This window comes from Acinonyx jubatus, chromosome A2 (assembly GCF_027475565.1).
Source record: "Acinonyx jubatus isolate Ajub_Pintada_27869175 chromosome A2, VMU_Ajub_asm_v1.0, whole genome shotgun sequence".
Taxonomy (NCBI): Eukaryota; Metazoa; Chordata; class Mammalia; order Carnivora; family Felidae; genus Acinonyx; species Acinonyx jubatus.
The window spans coordinates 30,078,275-30,097,383 of NC_069383.1; the positions used below are offsets into that span (position 1 = coordinate 30,078,275).

At 35.4% G+C, this 19,109-nt stretch overlaps 1 protein-coding gene across 4 annotated transcripts in view; it reads right to left on the reverse strand.

Annotated features, from left to right (window-relative positions):
• CPED1 (cadherin like and PC-esterase domain containing 1) overlaps window positions 1–19,109 on the reverse strand; it is a 267,418-nt gene that overhangs the window by 131,903 nt on the left and 116,406 nt on the right. For 3 of the 4 annotated variants that reach the window (XM_015067313.3, XM_015067314.3, XM_027075346.2), the window contains 6 exons: window positions 10,514–10,656; window positions 9,665–9,737; window positions 8,123–8,290; window positions 6,516–6,620; window positions 4,677–4,846; window positions 429–499 (listed from right to left, as the gene is read on the reverse strand). In XM_015067313.3, coding sequence (XP_014922799.1) covers window positions 429–499; window positions 4,677–4,846; window positions 6,516–6,620; window positions 8,123–8,290; window positions 9,665–9,737; window positions 10,514–10,656 — 730 coding nt within the window. The remainder of the gene's footprint in view (window positions 1–428; window positions 500–4,676; window positions 4,847–6,515; window positions 6,621–8,122; window positions 8,291–9,664; window positions 9,738–10,513; window positions 10,657–19,109) is intronic. The other variant, XM_015067315.3, reaches the window with a different exon arrangement.

Consider the following 19,109-nt stretch of genomic DNA (forward strand, 5'->3'; position numbering starts at 1 on the left):
TTGTATTATAAGTAATTTTAGAAGTAACTGTAGAAAATAGAAGTTTCTAATTTTTTTTATTTATTAATAACTCATGTAACTAAACTTCTGTGTACATTCTTAATTATTTGCTTAAATTGAATATCTAGGAGTGAAATTTCTGTGATGCAAGAATAACTTCTAAGGATTTTCTTATATGTTGTTATGGTCCTTAAGGGAGGTTGCTCAGTTTAACTAGCACATGTAGCATGAGAATGCTTACTTCCCTACACTTTCCCGAGCTCTATTATCTTTAAGAGGCAAAATCGTTTCAAATTTGAAGGAAAATCGTATTTCCTAGTTTAACTTCCATTTTTTATTGCTAATGAAGCGAAACACTTTCTTATGTATTTTTTGAGCCACGCAATACTTATTTTCATGTTGGAATCAGCGAGACCATATCTTTTTACCTTTTTTATTTTCAATTGCATCAAATGGCACTTGTGGTTTTTCAATGTTCTCATCCTCTGTGAAAGAAGCCCTGCAAATGCAATGCCAAACAAATCTAGATCAATGAAATGAACACAATTCATGGAAATTACATTGAACACACTATTTTTTTTTTTTGTCCTGTGTGGGCACAGATATTTTGATGAACACAAAGAAACACTTTCTGGATTTCACTCCTCAAAGCTGGCAATCTCGCCTCAAGTGAGGTGGGTGGAAATCTCATCATCTCCAATCAGCAGAAGTACATTTGAAGAAAACCAGGGCAAAAAGTCACTCTTCAGTCCAAAAGTGAGCGATCTCTGATAGCCTGGGTCCAACAGAAGTGAATTTGGGAACACACATTCTTACTGGAATTTGTTTGGAAAAAATTACAGTCTTGAAGTGAGAAGCTTGGAGCCCTGAGACATAGACTCAGGAGAACATGCATATAACCTAAGAAACAGAAGCGTACTATGCAGAAAATGACCTATGTCTTCCTGCATCTTCTATCCTTAAACACTAACTACACTTAACAGTAAGGGTTAGTTCTATCTAGTGTGTTTGCCTCAGTTTTCTGTTGTATAACTAGATGCCTAGCCAGATACCCCTCTAAATCCTCAAGTTTGGTACCAAATAATCTAAACTGCAGCAGAAAAATTGCTGGTCCTGATGATGGAGACTACTTTCCCGGACTGAGCTGTGATTCTCCATTTCTCCTGAAGCAGAACAGAGATAACAGCCCTGGCCTTACTTCACAGGGATGAGAATGAAATCAAATGCTCTGTGTTAAATTACATTTTATAAATATTTATTGTCCCAGATATTGTGCTGGGCACTGTGGTAGAGAAGAGATGAATAAGGCATATTCAGTTCCTTCAAAATACAAACATCAGCAAATTACAAAGAATCAGGGAATTGAAAGTATTGCAAATGTTGGAAGGTGTGATAATTTTATTTCAGTTTACTTTGTAAAGGTGTTTTTTTTTCCTTGATACATACAGTGAAGTAATTAGGGGTGAAAAATAATAATGTCTAGGACTTACTTTAAAATATTTCCTTCCTCCCAAGGAATGAAGAAACATAAAGCAAGCATGGGGTTAGATATGTTTAGTTGAAGGTTGACTGAGTGCCAGGCCAAATTAAGAAAAAATAGCTCTGAATTCATAGAAGCAAAAACTCTAAGTGAAGCTCATAAAAGATACAACCCTGAAATGCACGTACACTGAATTAGTATCTTAATGGGATGAGATGCTTTGTATGTTAAAGCATCCTGCAGTGATTCCTTATGCAATTTTGTGAATAAATTATTTGTTTTAAAAATGTGGATTTTTCATGGAAAGCGTATGATGAGAGCAAAGCAACTGTATTTGTAGTAAAGTGAGAATTAACAGATAGTACACAAATATTGATAGTAAGCAACATTTTCATTTTGCTCAGATTTACACTAATTCTGTTGGGACCTCTGGATTCTAAGCCTCAGGGCGCACACATAAATAATTATCACTTTTTCTAACTCTTGCTTTTCTGACTTTATCTCTTCTCACCTTGTTGCTCTAAGCAAATGATCTTTATTTGAAAGGAAGCATGAGGGGTGCCTGGGTGGCTTAGTCGCTCAAGCATCCGACTCGATTTTGGCTCAGGTCATAATCTCATGGTTTGTGAGATCAAGCCCCACACCAGCCCTGCACTGATAGCGTGGAGCCTGCTTAGGATTCTCTCTCTTCCCCTCTCTGCCCCTCCCCTGCTGGCGCATGTGTATGTGCTCTCTGTTCTCTCTCTCTCTTTCAAAATAATAAATAATCTTTAAAAAAAAGGAATCATGAAGTCATTAATCCCTACAGGTAGCATAGGTATGTAAAATTGGCTAGAAGTAGAAAAAGCTGGAGGTGACTATTGTGAAGATAAGGACAATGACAAATGACTACACCTGACCTCCCTTCTGCAGGATGAACTGGAAAAAAGACTGGACTGTGGACATGAGGCCAGGGTCCTAATCTCTCCTCTATTTCTCTTACCTGTGTGGCTTGAGCAAATGATCCACCTTTGCATCCTGGTTTCCTTGTCTGGAAAATATGTATAATATGCATCCTCCTTGTAATACAGCATGGATGATAATTAAATATATATATGTATACATTAAATATACATATGCTCCCAGGTAAAGAGAAGATAATTAGAATTGAGTTTTATTTCTTGAAATGTTCTCAGGTGATTTACCTAATTGCTTTTTGATAAAGATCTGAAGTTTAATTTTCTGTGTTAAGTTAGATAAATCTTTTGAACTTGTCTTACTTCTCCTATAAAAGAAAGAAAAATACTTCCTCCACTGTAGATCCTAAAGTGACCTTTGGATAGCAGAGAAACATGAAAAGTCAATATTAATATTTATTACCTACTTGCCCTGCAGCATACCAGACACCATGTGGTACGTGGAAATTATCTTACTCAATTCTTGTAAAATAATATGTGGTAGGTAGTATAATCCATATTTTATAGATGTGGAGATTGAGTCTCAGAGGGCTCAAAACTTTAGCTGCTGTAATTAATAAACTCTAGTGTCGGGATATTTGAATCCATGTCTGTCTGATTCAAAAAAGTCCTGACTCTTTCTACACTGATCACTTTCAACACTGAGCACTAATACATTCCTTTATTTAAAGGGAATCAGGGTTAGGGTTAGGGTTAAGGTTAGGGTTAGGGTTAGCGTTAGGGTTACAGTTAAATTTAAGATAAGCCCCTTACTTAACCTTACACTACATGTGACTCTTGAGAAAAAACTTGCTGAGAAACAAACTTTCCAATGCTTGCATATCTCAAGGGAATTTACTCAAAGTTAAAAACAGTAGCTAAATCAAGTTTGCTCCTCCCAACTGATAATGATGAATGAGGCAGACTCGGATTCCTTGAGTGAGTGCAAAGAACAGAAAACAGGCACTGAGCTCTATTATTTAAAACCTACTTTTCAAACAAACAAATAAACTTTCTGTTTGGCTTACTACTTCGGGCATTTAGGGAATAAGGCCAACTTCATAACGTTATGACAATTAAGGTGAGTTCTGATCCTGAGTAATGTGCTAAGAATTCATCAAATATATGAGTATTTACATTTTTTAATTAAGAAAAAATTATTGTGGATCTGCTTTCATTATCTCCTGAGGTAGAGGGAAAGGAAGCAGCACTCAGGAGAACCAAAGCCATTCCTTCCTGAGGGTAACTGCAAGAGACATAAGTGGTTATAGCCTGGCCATTTCCTCTTTCATCTCCCTAGGAGGTTTTAGGTTTGCTTCTGTTTTCCTGGCAGTAGAAAAGTCAAATATTCCCTGAATTCCATCCTATAAAAGAAAAGCAGTCTTAGCCAGTGTGTTAGGCACTGTCCATTTTCAACAATTACAGGAGATGTTAATGTGTTCACCTGGCCTATCCTTTCTTCCATCTGCTCATTACTACCTTTGATTAGAATGAAAGTGGAAGGGGGAGGCCATATGTTTCCCTCTGAGATTCTACCTTCTTTTTTTTCTTTAATTTTTCCATGGTTATTTATTTTTGAGAGAGAGAGAGAGAGCGCAGTGGAGGCGCAGAGAGAAAGGGAGACACAGAACTAAAGCAAGCTCCAGGCTCTGCACTGTCAGCACAGAGCCTGATGCGGGGGTGTGAGTATGTGACCTGAGCCGACGTCGGATACTCAACCGACTGAGGTACCCAGGCTTCCCGAGATTCGACCTTCTAAAAAAAAAGAAAAGTTCCATTCTTCTGGCAGGGACAGACATATTTATAAATTTGGATACATTCTGCCCACTTTAAAGCCGTGCCACAAAAACTCTTTAAATAAATGTTCACACCATCTTGGGCTCCACGCTGACTGATGGTTCATTAAAAAAAAAAAAAAAAGAAAAGAAAAGAAAAAAGTCACCCAAGTCTTTCCGTCTGATACGCCTGTAATTCAAGGATCTATATCACAGAATGAAACAAGTTTGAAGGTTTTCATTTTAAACATTACTCTTTAGAGTCAAGTCCTGTTGGTTTGAAAAACTGTTGGATGTGTTCTTATTACAGTGTTTGAAGACCACTAGAATTGTTATGGTTTCAATGCTTTACAGAAGCTTATTTTCCAGAGCACAAATTTTTGGACACATTTCTTTTTGTTGCTTTCTTTAATGCAGGCAAAATCTTTTGAAATCAATCTTTAGAGAATTTTTGGATTGCACAATTCAAATTTGTGGCTATCTTACCATTCCAGTGGGTGTAGCTGTGCGTTTTTATTCAGGAGCCGAAATTGTTCAAATACATTTAAAAGAGACCAGTACTGAGTCAGGACTGAACCAGGTTGTCCTATAGGATTTGCCATATCATAAAATTCACGCATCAAAGACCGAATCCCAGGAGCAGTAGATGGGAACAGCTGAAAAGAAACAGTCAAAATGAGAATATCTGAATAAGTTATGGAAAATAATTTAAAAGGTGTTATTACTAGAAAAGTCTTTGTATTTTATTCAGCTGTTTTTAAAAATCAGATATTTATTTAAAATCCATTGGTCAGTATCATAATATAATTTTCAGTGCAGTTGTCAAGGTAAATGTCACTTTTTATAAGGAACAAATTTTGTTGATCATATTTCTAAATAGGATGAGTTTTCTTTCTCTTTTCATTGAATGGAAATGGACGTCTCCTTCCTAAAGATATCTGAGAACAGATGAATGACAGACTGAGTCAGGCAGTAGGAAGAATGAGGAGAAATTGCTTTGGATTACAAGTGAACTTTGTCAGGGTGAGAGATATTAATCCTACAAAAAAAAATCTAGTCATCCTCTTTTGACACAGAGAGTCAGGAAATTAGGATTTGCTCTTTCTCTTGCGAAATAATTCTGTAGTCTGTGCCGAGTGATGTTCACTACATTCACAATATCTTAAATTATGAATTCCTGAAGAATGAGACCTCTTTCTTTATATTTGTAGAGTTTTGATCCAACTGTCACAAATGTTAATATGGGTATGTTTAAATTAATTAAAATAATCTACCAATTAAATTATCTTTGGGGCAAAAGCTTACTTTGAATCCTCTAAAATATGAGTCTATTTTGATGAGCAATGATTGTTGTATGTAAGTGATGAATCATTAAATTCTACTCCTGAAACTAATATTGCACTGTATGTTAACTAAACTAGAATTTAAAGAAAAATTTGGAAAAAATAAAATAAAATGAGTCTAAATTATAAAAACAAGTGCCAAACATTCACTAATTAACTTAGTAAATTAGTTATAACTCAGATAAGTATAATGTGAATACATGGTTTTTTAAGTAAAAAATAAATGTTGATCCATACAGATTAATAACAAACTATCAGTGGACTTTTAAAAATGCTGTTTTAAAAAGATGTTTTGTATAAACAAACCTTAGGTAGAAAAATATAAATCCATTGTAGTCTACCTAGACAAGTGACAGAACTAGAGAAAAAGCAAGTACTGAATGTATATGTACTAAATTATCTTGATATTGACCAATACATTAACAGAACCCAAAGAAATACACAGAAAAGACAATAAAATGTCATTGATTTTTTTAGGCTGAAACCAGTAATGGTTATCATAACTATTTACATTTTCTTTCTTTGAGGTTTGCTATAGAGTTTGCTCTATATTTAGGTTTGCTACCTAAATTAAGATTTAGGTAGTTTTCTAAGATGTGTTCATATTCAGTAATATTTGATTTTACATAAACAAAAAGGGCACAATGAGCAGAAAGAAATTTTTGTCAAACATAAATGTCCCAAAGCTAAAAGCAAAACTTCTCTAGAAAAACGTGGACATTTTTCCTTAAGAACTGCCATATACTGGCAGCCCTACTGATCTCATATCCTTTAGCTTGAATAAGCCATGTATTATTTGCAAAGTCCTAAAGAAAATGGATTCTGCTCATTTTAATATTTAGATCTCTGAAAAGAAGAAAGAAGCTTACAAAGGTTTCTAGTTCTTAACGAAATATCTTCATCAAGTGAAAATCAAATAGCTTATGGCTGATCTACTATAATCTCAGTGATCATGAGGAATCAAATGTCACTTTTGTTTTACCAGTTGGAATGGCCCCAAACTCCCAAGTTCCTTTATGAAAGTCATAATTGAGTGCATCTCCTCTAAAGACAGGCATTGATTTGGTTCCTTTTGATAGTTTTCGCCCTATAATGGGGGAGGGGAACAAATCTTAAGCAATTGTTACCAAGTCAAACCATGTTTAGCCCAATTGCTTCCCACTTTATACACCAAAGTTCGAACTCTACAAACAGCTGAGCTAATTAATGCTAAATAATACATAGTAGCTTCAGCTTGTCACAACAGTGTCTGACTCTAAGAAAATTTCATATTTGACAAAGAGATGCTGAATGAAATTGCTCAATAGTGCTTTGGTAGTAAGCCTGGGGAGATGAGCCCTATAGGGTAGACGGTGTGTGACAATTTGGGAACGCAGGAAGAGTCTTCTTCAGCCCTCAAAGTACCAGAGATCAGAGCAGCAAATTAACATGTGAATCTCTTCCAAATTACAGTGTTGGAGTTTGTGGATTCTGATAAACGGTCCCTCTGCCCCATTTTCTCCTCACATCTATTTTTTTCCTGATGCATCCCAGAGAGGAGAAGTTGCAAATATTTTCCATTCCTTCTGGGTGAAGTGGTTCTAATGGTTTTAATGACAATCTACTCACTAGTGAAGGAAAATAGGGAACTAGAAGGAGAATTAATAAAATCTCAGGGAAACAGCAGTCTATAAAGTTATGTTCTATCTCTCACAAGCAACTCTCCACAGAGCAAGAACGTTGTTTGTGAGAACTTCCATGTTCTACTCTTCCAAGTTCTCTGAATACGGGTTTTAAAACAGAAAGACGTATAGAGTATAATGCTGTACTTAGTAATCTGTACAGATTTTTTGATCCATCAAGAAAAGTTATATCAACATGTCATTAAAAAATTAACCAATGCGGGGCGCCTGGGTGGCTCAGTCGGTTGAGCGTCCGACTTCAGCTCAGGTCACGATCTCGCGGTCTGCGAGTTCGAGCCCCGCGTCGGGCTCTGGGCTGATGGCTCAGAGCCTGGAGCCTGCTTCCGATTCTGTGTCTCCCTCTCTCTCTCTGCCCCTCCCCCATTCATGCCGTGTCTCTCTCTGTCTCAAAAATAAATACAACGTTAAAATTTTTTTTTAAATAAAAAAAAAATTAACCAATGCTACTACGAAGCACTACATCCTAATCATCAGAAATCTAAGCAAAGATGTTAACCAGATGTGAATTCTTTAAAAATTAGTATTATAACTCCAGTGCCTTGGTGTCAATCTAGAGCACTTACTGCTATTCTAGACTGGCTCCAAAAAGTTCTCTTATTCTCTCTATTCCTCTTAAAGAATTCTAAATAACATAGAATATGTATTATTCATAATATCCACAAACATTCCTTAGGAATTAGGAATTGCCTTATTTTAACCCATAACTGCATCAGAATCAGTCACTCATACTTAGTTGACGTAAAATAATATTAGTGTTTAGGCCAGAAAAATATAAGAGATGTAATATAATGGATACCAATTCGTTGCAAATGAATTATCAATTTGCTTAACTGCACAATAAAGAAAATGGCACCTTCCAAAGAATGACTTGAAAGAAATATTTGTCACTACAAGAATATGCACTTACCTTAAAAACACCTGATATATAAAGTCCCTGAAATATCTCAGAAAACATGGGAAGTGAGGATTCATTAGAGAAGAGAAAATTGAAAGTATCTTGTAAAAGGAATTCTTCTGTGTTTTGGTCCTCAAAATCCGTATTATCACTATCTTGAAAATTTAAATGCTCATGCACCTGTGAAAAAGTAAAAGCACGGCAAATATTTTTCATTGACTTTTATATTAATGCAGTGGAATCACTTGTAAGACATGATTCATTCCTGTTGGATTGTAGATCAGAACTGACATCTAGTGGCCTTTTTGGAGGTCAACAGTTTTATAAAATATAAGAAATGTTCTTTTGAAGATACAATTTTTGTAAGAAAATTAATGGATTATAAAGTCACTTAAGTTTATCTTGAAATCTTTACTGTTAGAATTCGTGTCCATGAAAGATAATAAGTAACAGTTCTGAACAATAAATTTTAAAGAACACACTAAGATGTGTGCAAGATAATGAATAATTTAAAATGTAGATTCATGAAGTTTCAAAATTTTATGAATTAGTCTTTGAGCTATTAAACTAAATGTCTGAGCCACATATAATATGATCTCTCCCCTTGTACAATAGTTTGAAACGCAGTCAATGCAATATGAAGTTGAAATCTGATTGCTCATAATTTTATTTTGCTCCTCTTCCCTTCTTCCTACTCCATACCCCAAAATAAAGCTTTCTGTAGACTTATTCAATGTTTTTAAATCTTCTTGCCACAAAGGGATATTTTAGATGAGAAATATGTAGGAGATGATCTGAATGAGTTAATTTAATTTGAAAGGAGGCAAAAGAATCAGGGTATATAAAAAAACACTCTTCGATTTACACATATTTTATACTAGGAAAAAAAACATATATCTGAAAAATTCCCATGGCTTTTTAATTAAAATATAGGCCAATTTAAAACTAAATACCTAGGAGCACCTGGGTGGCTCAGTCCGTTGAGCATCTGACTTCCACTCAGGTTATGATCTCAGGGTTCATGACTTGGAGCCCTTCACTGGGCTCTGTATTGACAGCACAGAGTCTTCTCTGTCTCCTTCTTTCTCTGCCCCCTCCCACTCACTCACTCTCCTTCTCAAAAATAAACATTAAAAAAATAAAACTAAATATCTATATGTAAAGAATAAGATATATATATATATATATATATATATATATATATATATATATATATATAAACCTAAGGGAATAAGCTGGGTAACTGCTATTTTCTATTACCCAAATGTCTACCACTTTATTTCATAAACAGTGACTGAACCATAGAAAAATCTGTGCCTGTTCCACAGTGAGGCATAGTAGGGACTGGACCTCAAATCATAGATTCTCCATACATTAGTTAATTTTCTGAACTACAGTAAAATATAAGCCTGTAGTGACTTTAATACAAGTTGCTATTTATTGGTTGGTTACTATGAATGCAAACAACACGGGCACACACATACACACACACACACGCACATAGATCATTCAGCATAAGGCGGGAAGCTCACAGAAAGCCTTTGGCATACGCACCTGGAGCACAACAGGGTACCTGAAATTGTAGTAACCAATATCAAAAGTTAAAAGTTGAAAACATAATCTGCATCTGAAATAAAAACACAAGGTAATATAAAAATATATTCTATTTGCTACATTTACTCTATCATTTGATGCATTATGAACAGTTACTACAGTTAAATTTCAAGGTATGTATTAATTAAAGAGAGCAGTGGCTTGGATAATATGGAATTACATGCAGCCTATTTTTAAATTGGAATTTGTTTTGTTCCTTATAGAAAATACAAATATAACGCATTAAACAATGAGTTTAATAATGCATTAAACATATGAGTTTACTTCATGAAAATGCAAATATGGAGAAGGAAACTCTCCTACATGCTGGGCATTCTTATTCACATAGGAAGCATGATAAAGCTTAATTGAGCCACCTCCTTTTTGTTGACATTGTAAATTTAACTTTTTTTTTTCTAGAAAAAGGGCATTAAATTACGTTGAAGTAGGCTGTAACATGAAAATAGTAGCTATTGACTATTGCTAATAAGGGCCATAAGTAAAATTACACCTAGTCATTGCAAAGTGCATATGATAGAAATACCTAAGCTTAAAAAGGAGATACAATTAAAATCCACTTAAATAATGTGTGCTTTATTTCTTGTCACTATTACCTAGACACTAACAAGTCTGTAACATGCTTTGAAGTGTAGGATCTACAAATATGGAAAGATGCTTGCAAGTCCATATTTATATACTGACATAACATTTTCCAAATAGCACCTACTTGTAATAATTAAGATATATTTTCACTAATAATTTTTAGATTGGGGTTTTTTAATTTTTTTTAATGTTAAATTTTGTTTTTACCTATTGAAGGCCTTTGGTCCCAGAGTAGATGTTTCACTGAATACTTCAGCTGCTAGGAGGAGTTTGCTAATTGCTTCCTTCATATTATCAAAAGCCTGAAGAGGTGAACTGGCTGTCAGGAATGTCTCAAAAAATGTTTGCAACTGTGAACAAAGTAAAGGGTTAACTATTGAGTCAATAATCTCAGTTTGTCTATCATTTCCAAGGTGACCAGTTTGAAAGATTCTGTTAGGTTATATCTTCCTGTCATGTTCAATAAAACTCCTTAAATAGGAAAGTTTGGTAACCTATATATAATACATATGTATAGGGTGTGTATATGCATACGCATATATCTTACATATAATATACTGAAAGTGTATATAATATACTAAAAGTATGTTATAAATGAATATTATGTATATAATATTCAATGTCTATTATGTACATAATATGCAATATGTATAGATTATACACATTTAAAAAAAATTTTTAAGGGGAGCCTGGCTGGTTCAGTCGGTTGAGCGTCTGACTTAGGCTCAGGTCATGATCTCGCAGTCTATGAGTTCGAGCCCCACATCGGGCTCTGTGCTGACAGCTCAGAGCCTGGAGCCTGCTTCGGATTCTGTGTCTCCCTCTCTCTCTGCCCCTCCCCCGCTCATGCTCTGTCTCTCTCTCTCTCTCTCTCAAAAAATTTTATTTAATTATTAAGCCTTTCAACTGAATATAGGGTGCACTACATCTTATAATTTAAATTACTTTAGCATTTTTGCTTCCCTTTCCCTCATTTCACAGCATCTAATCATGGAAAGTGAAAAGGAATTATTAACAAGAACTTGTGATCAGAACTTACAGGTTTAATTTGTGACTCTACAAACTAGATGACCTTGGACTGACAACTCACTTTGGATTTCTGTGTTCTCTTTAAAATGGGTGAATACTACCAACAAGAGAGCTGTCAATAACAATCGGAAGAACGTGTACTTGAAAGCCACTGTAAGGTATGAAATCCAAATCCAAGCTTTTTAGTATTGTCACTTTTCTGTATATATTGGAACAAAAATAACTGCATGAAAGTTGCTTTTTCACAGCATCTTGCTATGGGAGACCTAGCCAACTAATGAAGAATCTAAGAGAGTCTCAGTCTCCTCTTAACGTTTTCGTTTAAGGAACATTTCATGTGGATAGAAAAGATAGGGAAGTATTACAAAAAGGAGAATAAAGCTCAGGCTTATGTTTTCTTAGAAATACCATTGTTCATGTTGTAAACAGCCATTTTTATTTGCTTAAGTATTAAAACAATCACAACAACAAAACTACCTCTTGAAGATGCTTAACATCAAAGTTCAAGTCAAAATTTTTAAAAAGCATAAAACAAACTTCATATTGGGTTGTACACTTTCTTTGGATAAACATAATCTCTCAAAGATGAAGAACAAAAAATATTTTTTGAAAAAACATGCAGCAGGTAGCCTCTTCATGTTTTTGGAAGAACAGACTAGATCGCTCTGAGCTGCGTAAGACTACAAAGTGAAAAACTTTTGTTGCTATGATAATGAAGGACAGATAAGCAACCTGAGGGAAATGGTAAATGTATCTTTAAAAATACACAAGTAAAATCCCCAAAGTGAAACAAATCCTGACTTCATAAACTTTTACCAGCTGAAACACAGAAACCTAATGAGATGTGCATTTTCAGACTCTATGGACACAACATTAGCATTTGGCAATTGGGATGTTTTGCCATTTCACTAAGGAAAATAAATGTAATAATTGTATGATCAAAAGAAAACAAATTAATACGAACACTAAAAATGTTAACACCCTTGAGTCAAAACAGAGTAATATTGTTTTTCCAAATAAAAAGAACTCCTATTTCACTCAGTTCAGCATGATTATGTAGAGAGGGTTACTGATTTGTATTATTGCATTTTTTATTTTAATGTTTCCCGAATATCACAAAAGCCAAGGTTAATAATTTAAGAAAGTTGGAAATGTTTGTGTAGCATATAAGATGTATAAGTTTGATATCACATTATATCTTCCATGGCAAAAAATCATTAGAAATTAATGTCTTAGGGTTGTATTTATTCTCCCACTGTGGAAATGATTATTTCTTAATTTCTGTCTGTAACAGTGAGCATTGAATATGGGCTGCCAGTATATGGATTCAGTTCCATTCAATTCACATTTTTTAGTGAGAATTTTACTATGTGGAAAGTACTATACTGTTAGGAGTCATGGCACATAGCACAGTGGTCACACTATAGATACTAGAGGCAAAAAGTCCTGGGTTTAACTTTGGCTCTATGCCTGTTACTATTAAATTGTGAGAACTGGGATTAATGACAGTATCTATTTTGCAGAGGTATTGCTCAGATTAAATGACAGAATTTACATAAGGTACACCACCTCCCAGCACATCAATACTCAGCACATGTTCGCTCCTTGTATCAATTAAAACGAGAGAAGTCCGCAGCCATTTAAAGGAGTGGCTGTTGAAGTCAGATTCTCATAATGCGATGCATTTGTGGAAATTCAAAACTGCCTCTGAGAATTTGAACACATGTGACACCAATCAAAATAGAACATTTCAAAAATATATGATAAACCTTTAATAGAAATGTTTTAAAAGGGAGAATAAAGAGGTATGATGGTTGAATGGCCCCCTCCAGTGGGATGCCTCCCAACAAAAGTGAGAGAGCAGAACTGAAGGATCCAAATAATTGACTGTCCCCCCAATTCCCCAAGACCTCAGTCTGCTCAGAGAAGGACCAACATCAGCCACCAACAATGAAAACAGGGGACCAGAACATAGCGGCCTTCGCGAAGTATGAGGACAGGAGAGAGAAGCGGGGCTCGGAAAGCATGTTTCGAAATGGAGCAACTTGTTTTATTTTTGTGTTAGCTCGGTTCCAAATTGTTGTCTCTGTATGCATTTCCTTCTATCTCGCTGCACGAATTTTAAATGATCTAAGCCCTTCAGTTCAAAGGAAATTCTAGATGAGTGACCTATTTATTTAGTACAGTGGCAAACTACATATGCCAGAAATGAAAATAGAATTGTGCAAGTGTTTAATAGGTATCTAAAAAAAATCAGCTTTCAGTGAGTGACCCTGAGAGGGCACAATACTTGTATCAGTTCTTGTAACTAACTAATCCACGCAGGCTAAGTGGAGGACTTCTTTGTGTATCTGGTCCTACTGTAATTTGTTATACTTACTGTATTTCCTTGGTCAAATTACTTGAATTCTGTGCATCTCAGTGTGTTCAGATATAGAAAGAGAATTGTGCTCAATGGTCTCATTAGACAATGGCAAATCTGAAATTATTTGATATTAATACCACTTACAGCCATCAGAGCTTGAAAAACCCATTTCACCCAGGAGCTTTCTTAACTCAAGAACAAATACCCGAAGAAGCACTTTCACTTTCGTTGCTAGTTTAAAATAATGAAGCCATAAACTCAAATATCAACTTAGCCCTCTCTACATCAAGATTTTTAATGGATGTTTTTGAGTTACATAAATATGAGAATAAGATCCCAAAGAAATCACTGCCTTGGCAGTAAGGTAAAAATAATTAAAAGAGAGTCTTAAAACTTTTAACATGACATGAAACTATTTTATAAATTCTACATTTTCCTCCTTCATTGTAAAACTGAAATACAAATTTTGTGCAAAATAAAGTTTATAGAAAATGACCTAGTAGGATCGTGGTTGCGGGGCGCCTGGGTGGCTCCGTCAGTTAAGCATCCCACTCTTGCTTTCAGCTCAGGTCATGATCTCTGGTTTGTGGGTTTGAGGCCACGTCGGGCTCCACACATGGAGCCTGCTTGGAGTTCTCTCTCTCCCTCTCTCTCTACCCCTCCCCTGTGCTCTCTCTCTTTCCTTCTCTCTCTCAACATAAATAAATAAGCTGTGAAAAAGATCATTTTTTTTTAATATATGAAATTTATTGTCAAGTTGGTTTCCATACAACACCCAGTGCTCATCCCAAAACGTGCCCTCCTCAATACCCATCACCCACCCTCCCCTCCCTCCCACCCCCCATCAACCCTCAGTTTGTTCTCAGTTTTTAACAGTCTCTTATGTTTTGGCTCTCTCCCACTCTAACCTCTTTTTGTTTTTTTTCCTTCCCTTCCCCCATGGGTTTCTGTTAAGTTTCTTAGGATCCACATAAGAGTGAAACCATATGGTATCTGTCTTTCTCTGTATGGCTTATTTCACTTAGCATCACACTCTCCAGTTCCATCCACGTTGCTACACAAGGCCATATTTCATTTTTTCTCATTGCCACGTAGTATTCCATTGTGTATATAAACCACAATTTCTTTATCCATTCATCAGTGGATGGACATTTAGGCTCTTTCCATAATTTGGCTATTGTTGAAAGTGCTTCTATAAACATTGGGGTACAAGTGCCCCTATGCATCAGCACTCCTCGATCCCTTGGGTAAATTCCTAGCAATGCTATTGCTGGGTCATAGGGTAGGTCTATTTTTAATTTTCTGAGGAACCTCCACACTGTTTTCCAGAGTGGCTGCACCAATTTGCATTCCCACCAACAGTGCAAGAGGGTTCCCGTTTCTCCACATCCTCGCCAGCATCTATAGTCTCCTGATTTGTTCATTTTGGCCACTCTGACTGGTGTGAGGTGATATCTGAGTGTGGTTTTGATTTGTATTTCCCTGATGAGGAGCGACGTTGAGCATCTTTTCATGTGCCCGTTGGCCATCCGGATGTCTTCTTTAGAGAAGTGTCTATTCATGTTTTCTGCCCATTTCTTCACTGGGTTATTTGTTTTTCGGGTGTGGAGTTTGGTGAGCTCTTTATAGATTTTGGATACTAGCCCTTTGTCCGATATGTCATTTGCAAATATCGAAAAAGATCATTTAAATATACACAGATGGATCAAAATTATTTATTAAAAATGGAAGGACAAGAGGAACTGAAAATCAACTTGAAAATATTTGTAGGAAAACTTCCATCATATCTTTGATATCTTGAAATACTTCTAAGAAGTCCTATTCACTTCATTCCCTTTCCCCATGTCTGACAACCCTTCTCATGCCAAATTCTGGGCTTCACTTGATTAATTAATTCCCTTTATCTTCCTGCAAGACCTTGGGCAAATTGTTCTCAATGGCAATACATTGAGAGCAAACTTGCTGACTTTCTTGTCTGTTCTTACCACTAGACTGTGAAATCTTTTAGGGAAGAAGCTGAACCATTTTATCTTTGGGTGGCTAGTACCTAATGCAGAGTAGATATTGAGTGAATAAAGCTAAGTATAGCATTACAGAAACCACAGAGACTTTGATAAGGGAAATAATTTACTGGAGCTTCTGGATAAAGTAATTTTTCTCCTTAGGACATGTTTATCTCTTATTTCCATCTCATGAGAGAGGGAGGATATGCATTTTTCTGGTGGCTTATAATAAAACCTTTGAAAAATTGAAGCTTACAGCAGTTCAAGAGGATTTTTGAGATAAGAAAATTTAATCTAAGAGTTAAAACAAAAGATGAAAGATTAACCAATATTAGAGTTTTTTTTTAAGACATGTTCTCGACTAGCTGGGAAACTATAGCAGAATACAGTTATTTTAGTATCTTGAATTTTGAGTCGTGTTTAATAGCATTGTACTTTACTAAAGTTTCCTAGAATTTCTCTCAATATTATTGCATAAAAGAGAAATTTTCATTGTTTCAGTATGAAGAAGAATATTTCTACTTAAAATCATTTTGCACCAAAAAGCATATGAAAAGATGTTCAAAGTCACTAATCTTTGGGGAAGTACAAACCAAAACCACAACAAAATATTACCTCATATCCATTAGGATGGCTACTACCAAAAATCAAAACAAAACAACAAAACAAAACAAAATAAAACAACATAAAATAATAACTGTGGGGAAGAATGTGAAGAAGCCAGAACCCTTGAACACTGTTGGTGGGAATGTTAAATGATGCAGTATGGAGGTTCCTCATAAAATAAAAAATGAAAGTACCATATGATCCAGTGATTCAACTTCCAGGTATATAGTCTAAAGAATTGAAAACAGAGTCTCGAAGAGAGATTTGGACACCCATTTTCATTGCAGCATTATTCACAATAGCCAAAACGTGGAAGCAGCTCTAGTTTCCACCAATGGATGAATGGATAAACAAAATACATAGTGGAATATTATTCGGCCTTAAAGAGGAAGAACATTCTGACACGTACTATGGCTTGAAGAACCTTGAGGATATGCTAAGTGAAATAATCTAGTCCCAAAAGACACTGTCTGATCCCCCTTACATGAGGTATCTAGAGTAATCAAATTCATAGAAACAGAAAACAGAATGGCAGTTGCCAGCGCCTGGGGGGAGGGGCAAATGCAGGGTTGTTTAACGGGTATATAATTTCAGTTTTGCAAAAGGTTCTAGAGATTGGTTGCCCAACAATGTAAATGTGTTTAATACTACCGAACTGTACACTTAAAAATGGTTAAGATGGTAAATTTTGTTATGTATATATTACCACAATTAACATTTTTTAAGTAATTTTGTAGTTTTTACAGCCTCACTCCCTCTAACAACTATGTTTAAGTACTTGCTTAAACAACTTAAACAACTATGTTTAAGGACTTGCTAGTTTTGTGCCACCAAAGGCCAAGAGACCACTTCTTCAGTGGTTAAAAAATTTGCAAAAGAAATAAAACAAAAATAACCCTTCCCTTGTTCCGTTTCTCAGCTCCTGCAAAGAGTGGAAACAGTGTCCAGCTCTACTCCACCTCTTGCTAGTCACTGCTTTATCCATGGACACTCTTTCATTCTTGAGCTTTTTTGTTCATTTGTTTAGGATAGGAAATAATCACACAGCAAGCTTGAATGTTGACAGGAATGATCCGGAAGAGAGGGCAAATTAATATGGAACACAAAGTGAGTCTAGAGGATGATCGTTACAGGTTATAATCAATGCTTAAAAGGAAATAGCACAGAAGAGCTCAGACCCCGTTCCATCCAAGGGTAGAACTAAGTGCACCCTTAGTTCTAAATATATGAAATCCAAGATTCTATGTTCTTTGTCCCAATTAAAAGGGGAATAAGTATAGATTCAAATCCACCTATTTGTAATGTCCTTGGAATTTAAGTCTATTGTTTTTGACTGATACTATTATTCTTTCTGTCTTTTACCGATTGGACTAAGATCTCCCTGCCTGACTCTAACCTAACCAGCCTGTCTCCCAGGCACTTGCAAAATATTCACAATGTATCCAGAGAAATACAAATACCTCAGCATTTTATCCCAATGTAATATATTTTATAAATAAAAGGGGTTTTTGATAACCCTATAATTCTCAATAAGAAAAATGTATTTATAAATTTAAGTTTCTAAAATTACAGTTACCATATGACTCTAAATTTAAAAATGTTTTTTCTTTCCCAGAGTTATGATTACAGTTATTGCTTGTACACAATTGGTCAGGACAATAGAAATATGTTATAAATCTTATTAATGAATCTCTGAAATAAAAAAATAAAATTGTCACAAAAATGCATCTCTTAGATGGATATAATTTCATGAAATTTTTTTTATTCAATGAAAACACATATCCATTAAGAGAAATATTACTTATGACTAGAGTGATAAGGGTTTGGCATCAGTATTAATATTACTTTTAATGTAAGCATAGAGAAAGCTTGTCCACAGAAATATATATGTATGAAATATATGGATGGAAGGGCGTGTGTGTGTGTGTGTGTGTGTGTGTGTGGAGAGAGAGAGAGAGAGAGAAATGGGAAATGGAAGAGTTTAGTTACAGCAACATGACTTAATTCCTTGAACTCCTTCCAAAGTACATGGGAAAAAACGCCACGTAGTGATTTATCATGAAATATTTAATTTTGTTAAAAACTGAAAACAATCTGAGTTGTGCAGGATTTGTTACACAGTGTTATGTAGTGTTTGTTATGTAATTACTATTGGCATCCTTCACTTTCTCAAGTTTTGTTTCAGGGGAGTTGTTTTGTTTTGCAGAATTTTTTCGCCATGAACCAATCATCACCATAATATTAAGGAGAGGTGAAAGTTAGGTCTTTTTTTTTTTTTTTTTTGAGGAGCAGAAGAGTATCTGTGAAAGAGACGGGGAAAGAAGATTCTCTTGAAACCATCCATGTGCCTGCAAAGCCCCTGGAGAGGCTTTATGGATCCCCAGAAACACAGGACACCTTGCTTGAGAATCACAGCTCTGGAAGTGTCTGGCCCTCAAGAGCACATCCACCACTCATCAGGGGGCTGCTGCAGTGCCAGAGAAGGGCCAGTGAGCAGTCTGGACCCAAGGAAAAACTCTCCTTCGTGTTTTAAAGGGATATGATTTAGAGGGAAAATCAGATATTTGCAACAGAATAAAAAGAAGAAAAAACGATTTGAGAAAGGGAGAAAAAAAAGACTAAATTATGAACCCAAGTACTGGTGCAATTTTTCATTTAGTGCACGTGTGATATTTCAATATAATTCTATGTTGCATTTAATAATTGTTCACCTTAGCCAAGCTGACACCACGTGCCAGACACTGTGCATTTCTCATGCACTTTTTTGTTAATATTCATAACAATGCGATGAGGTTGACAC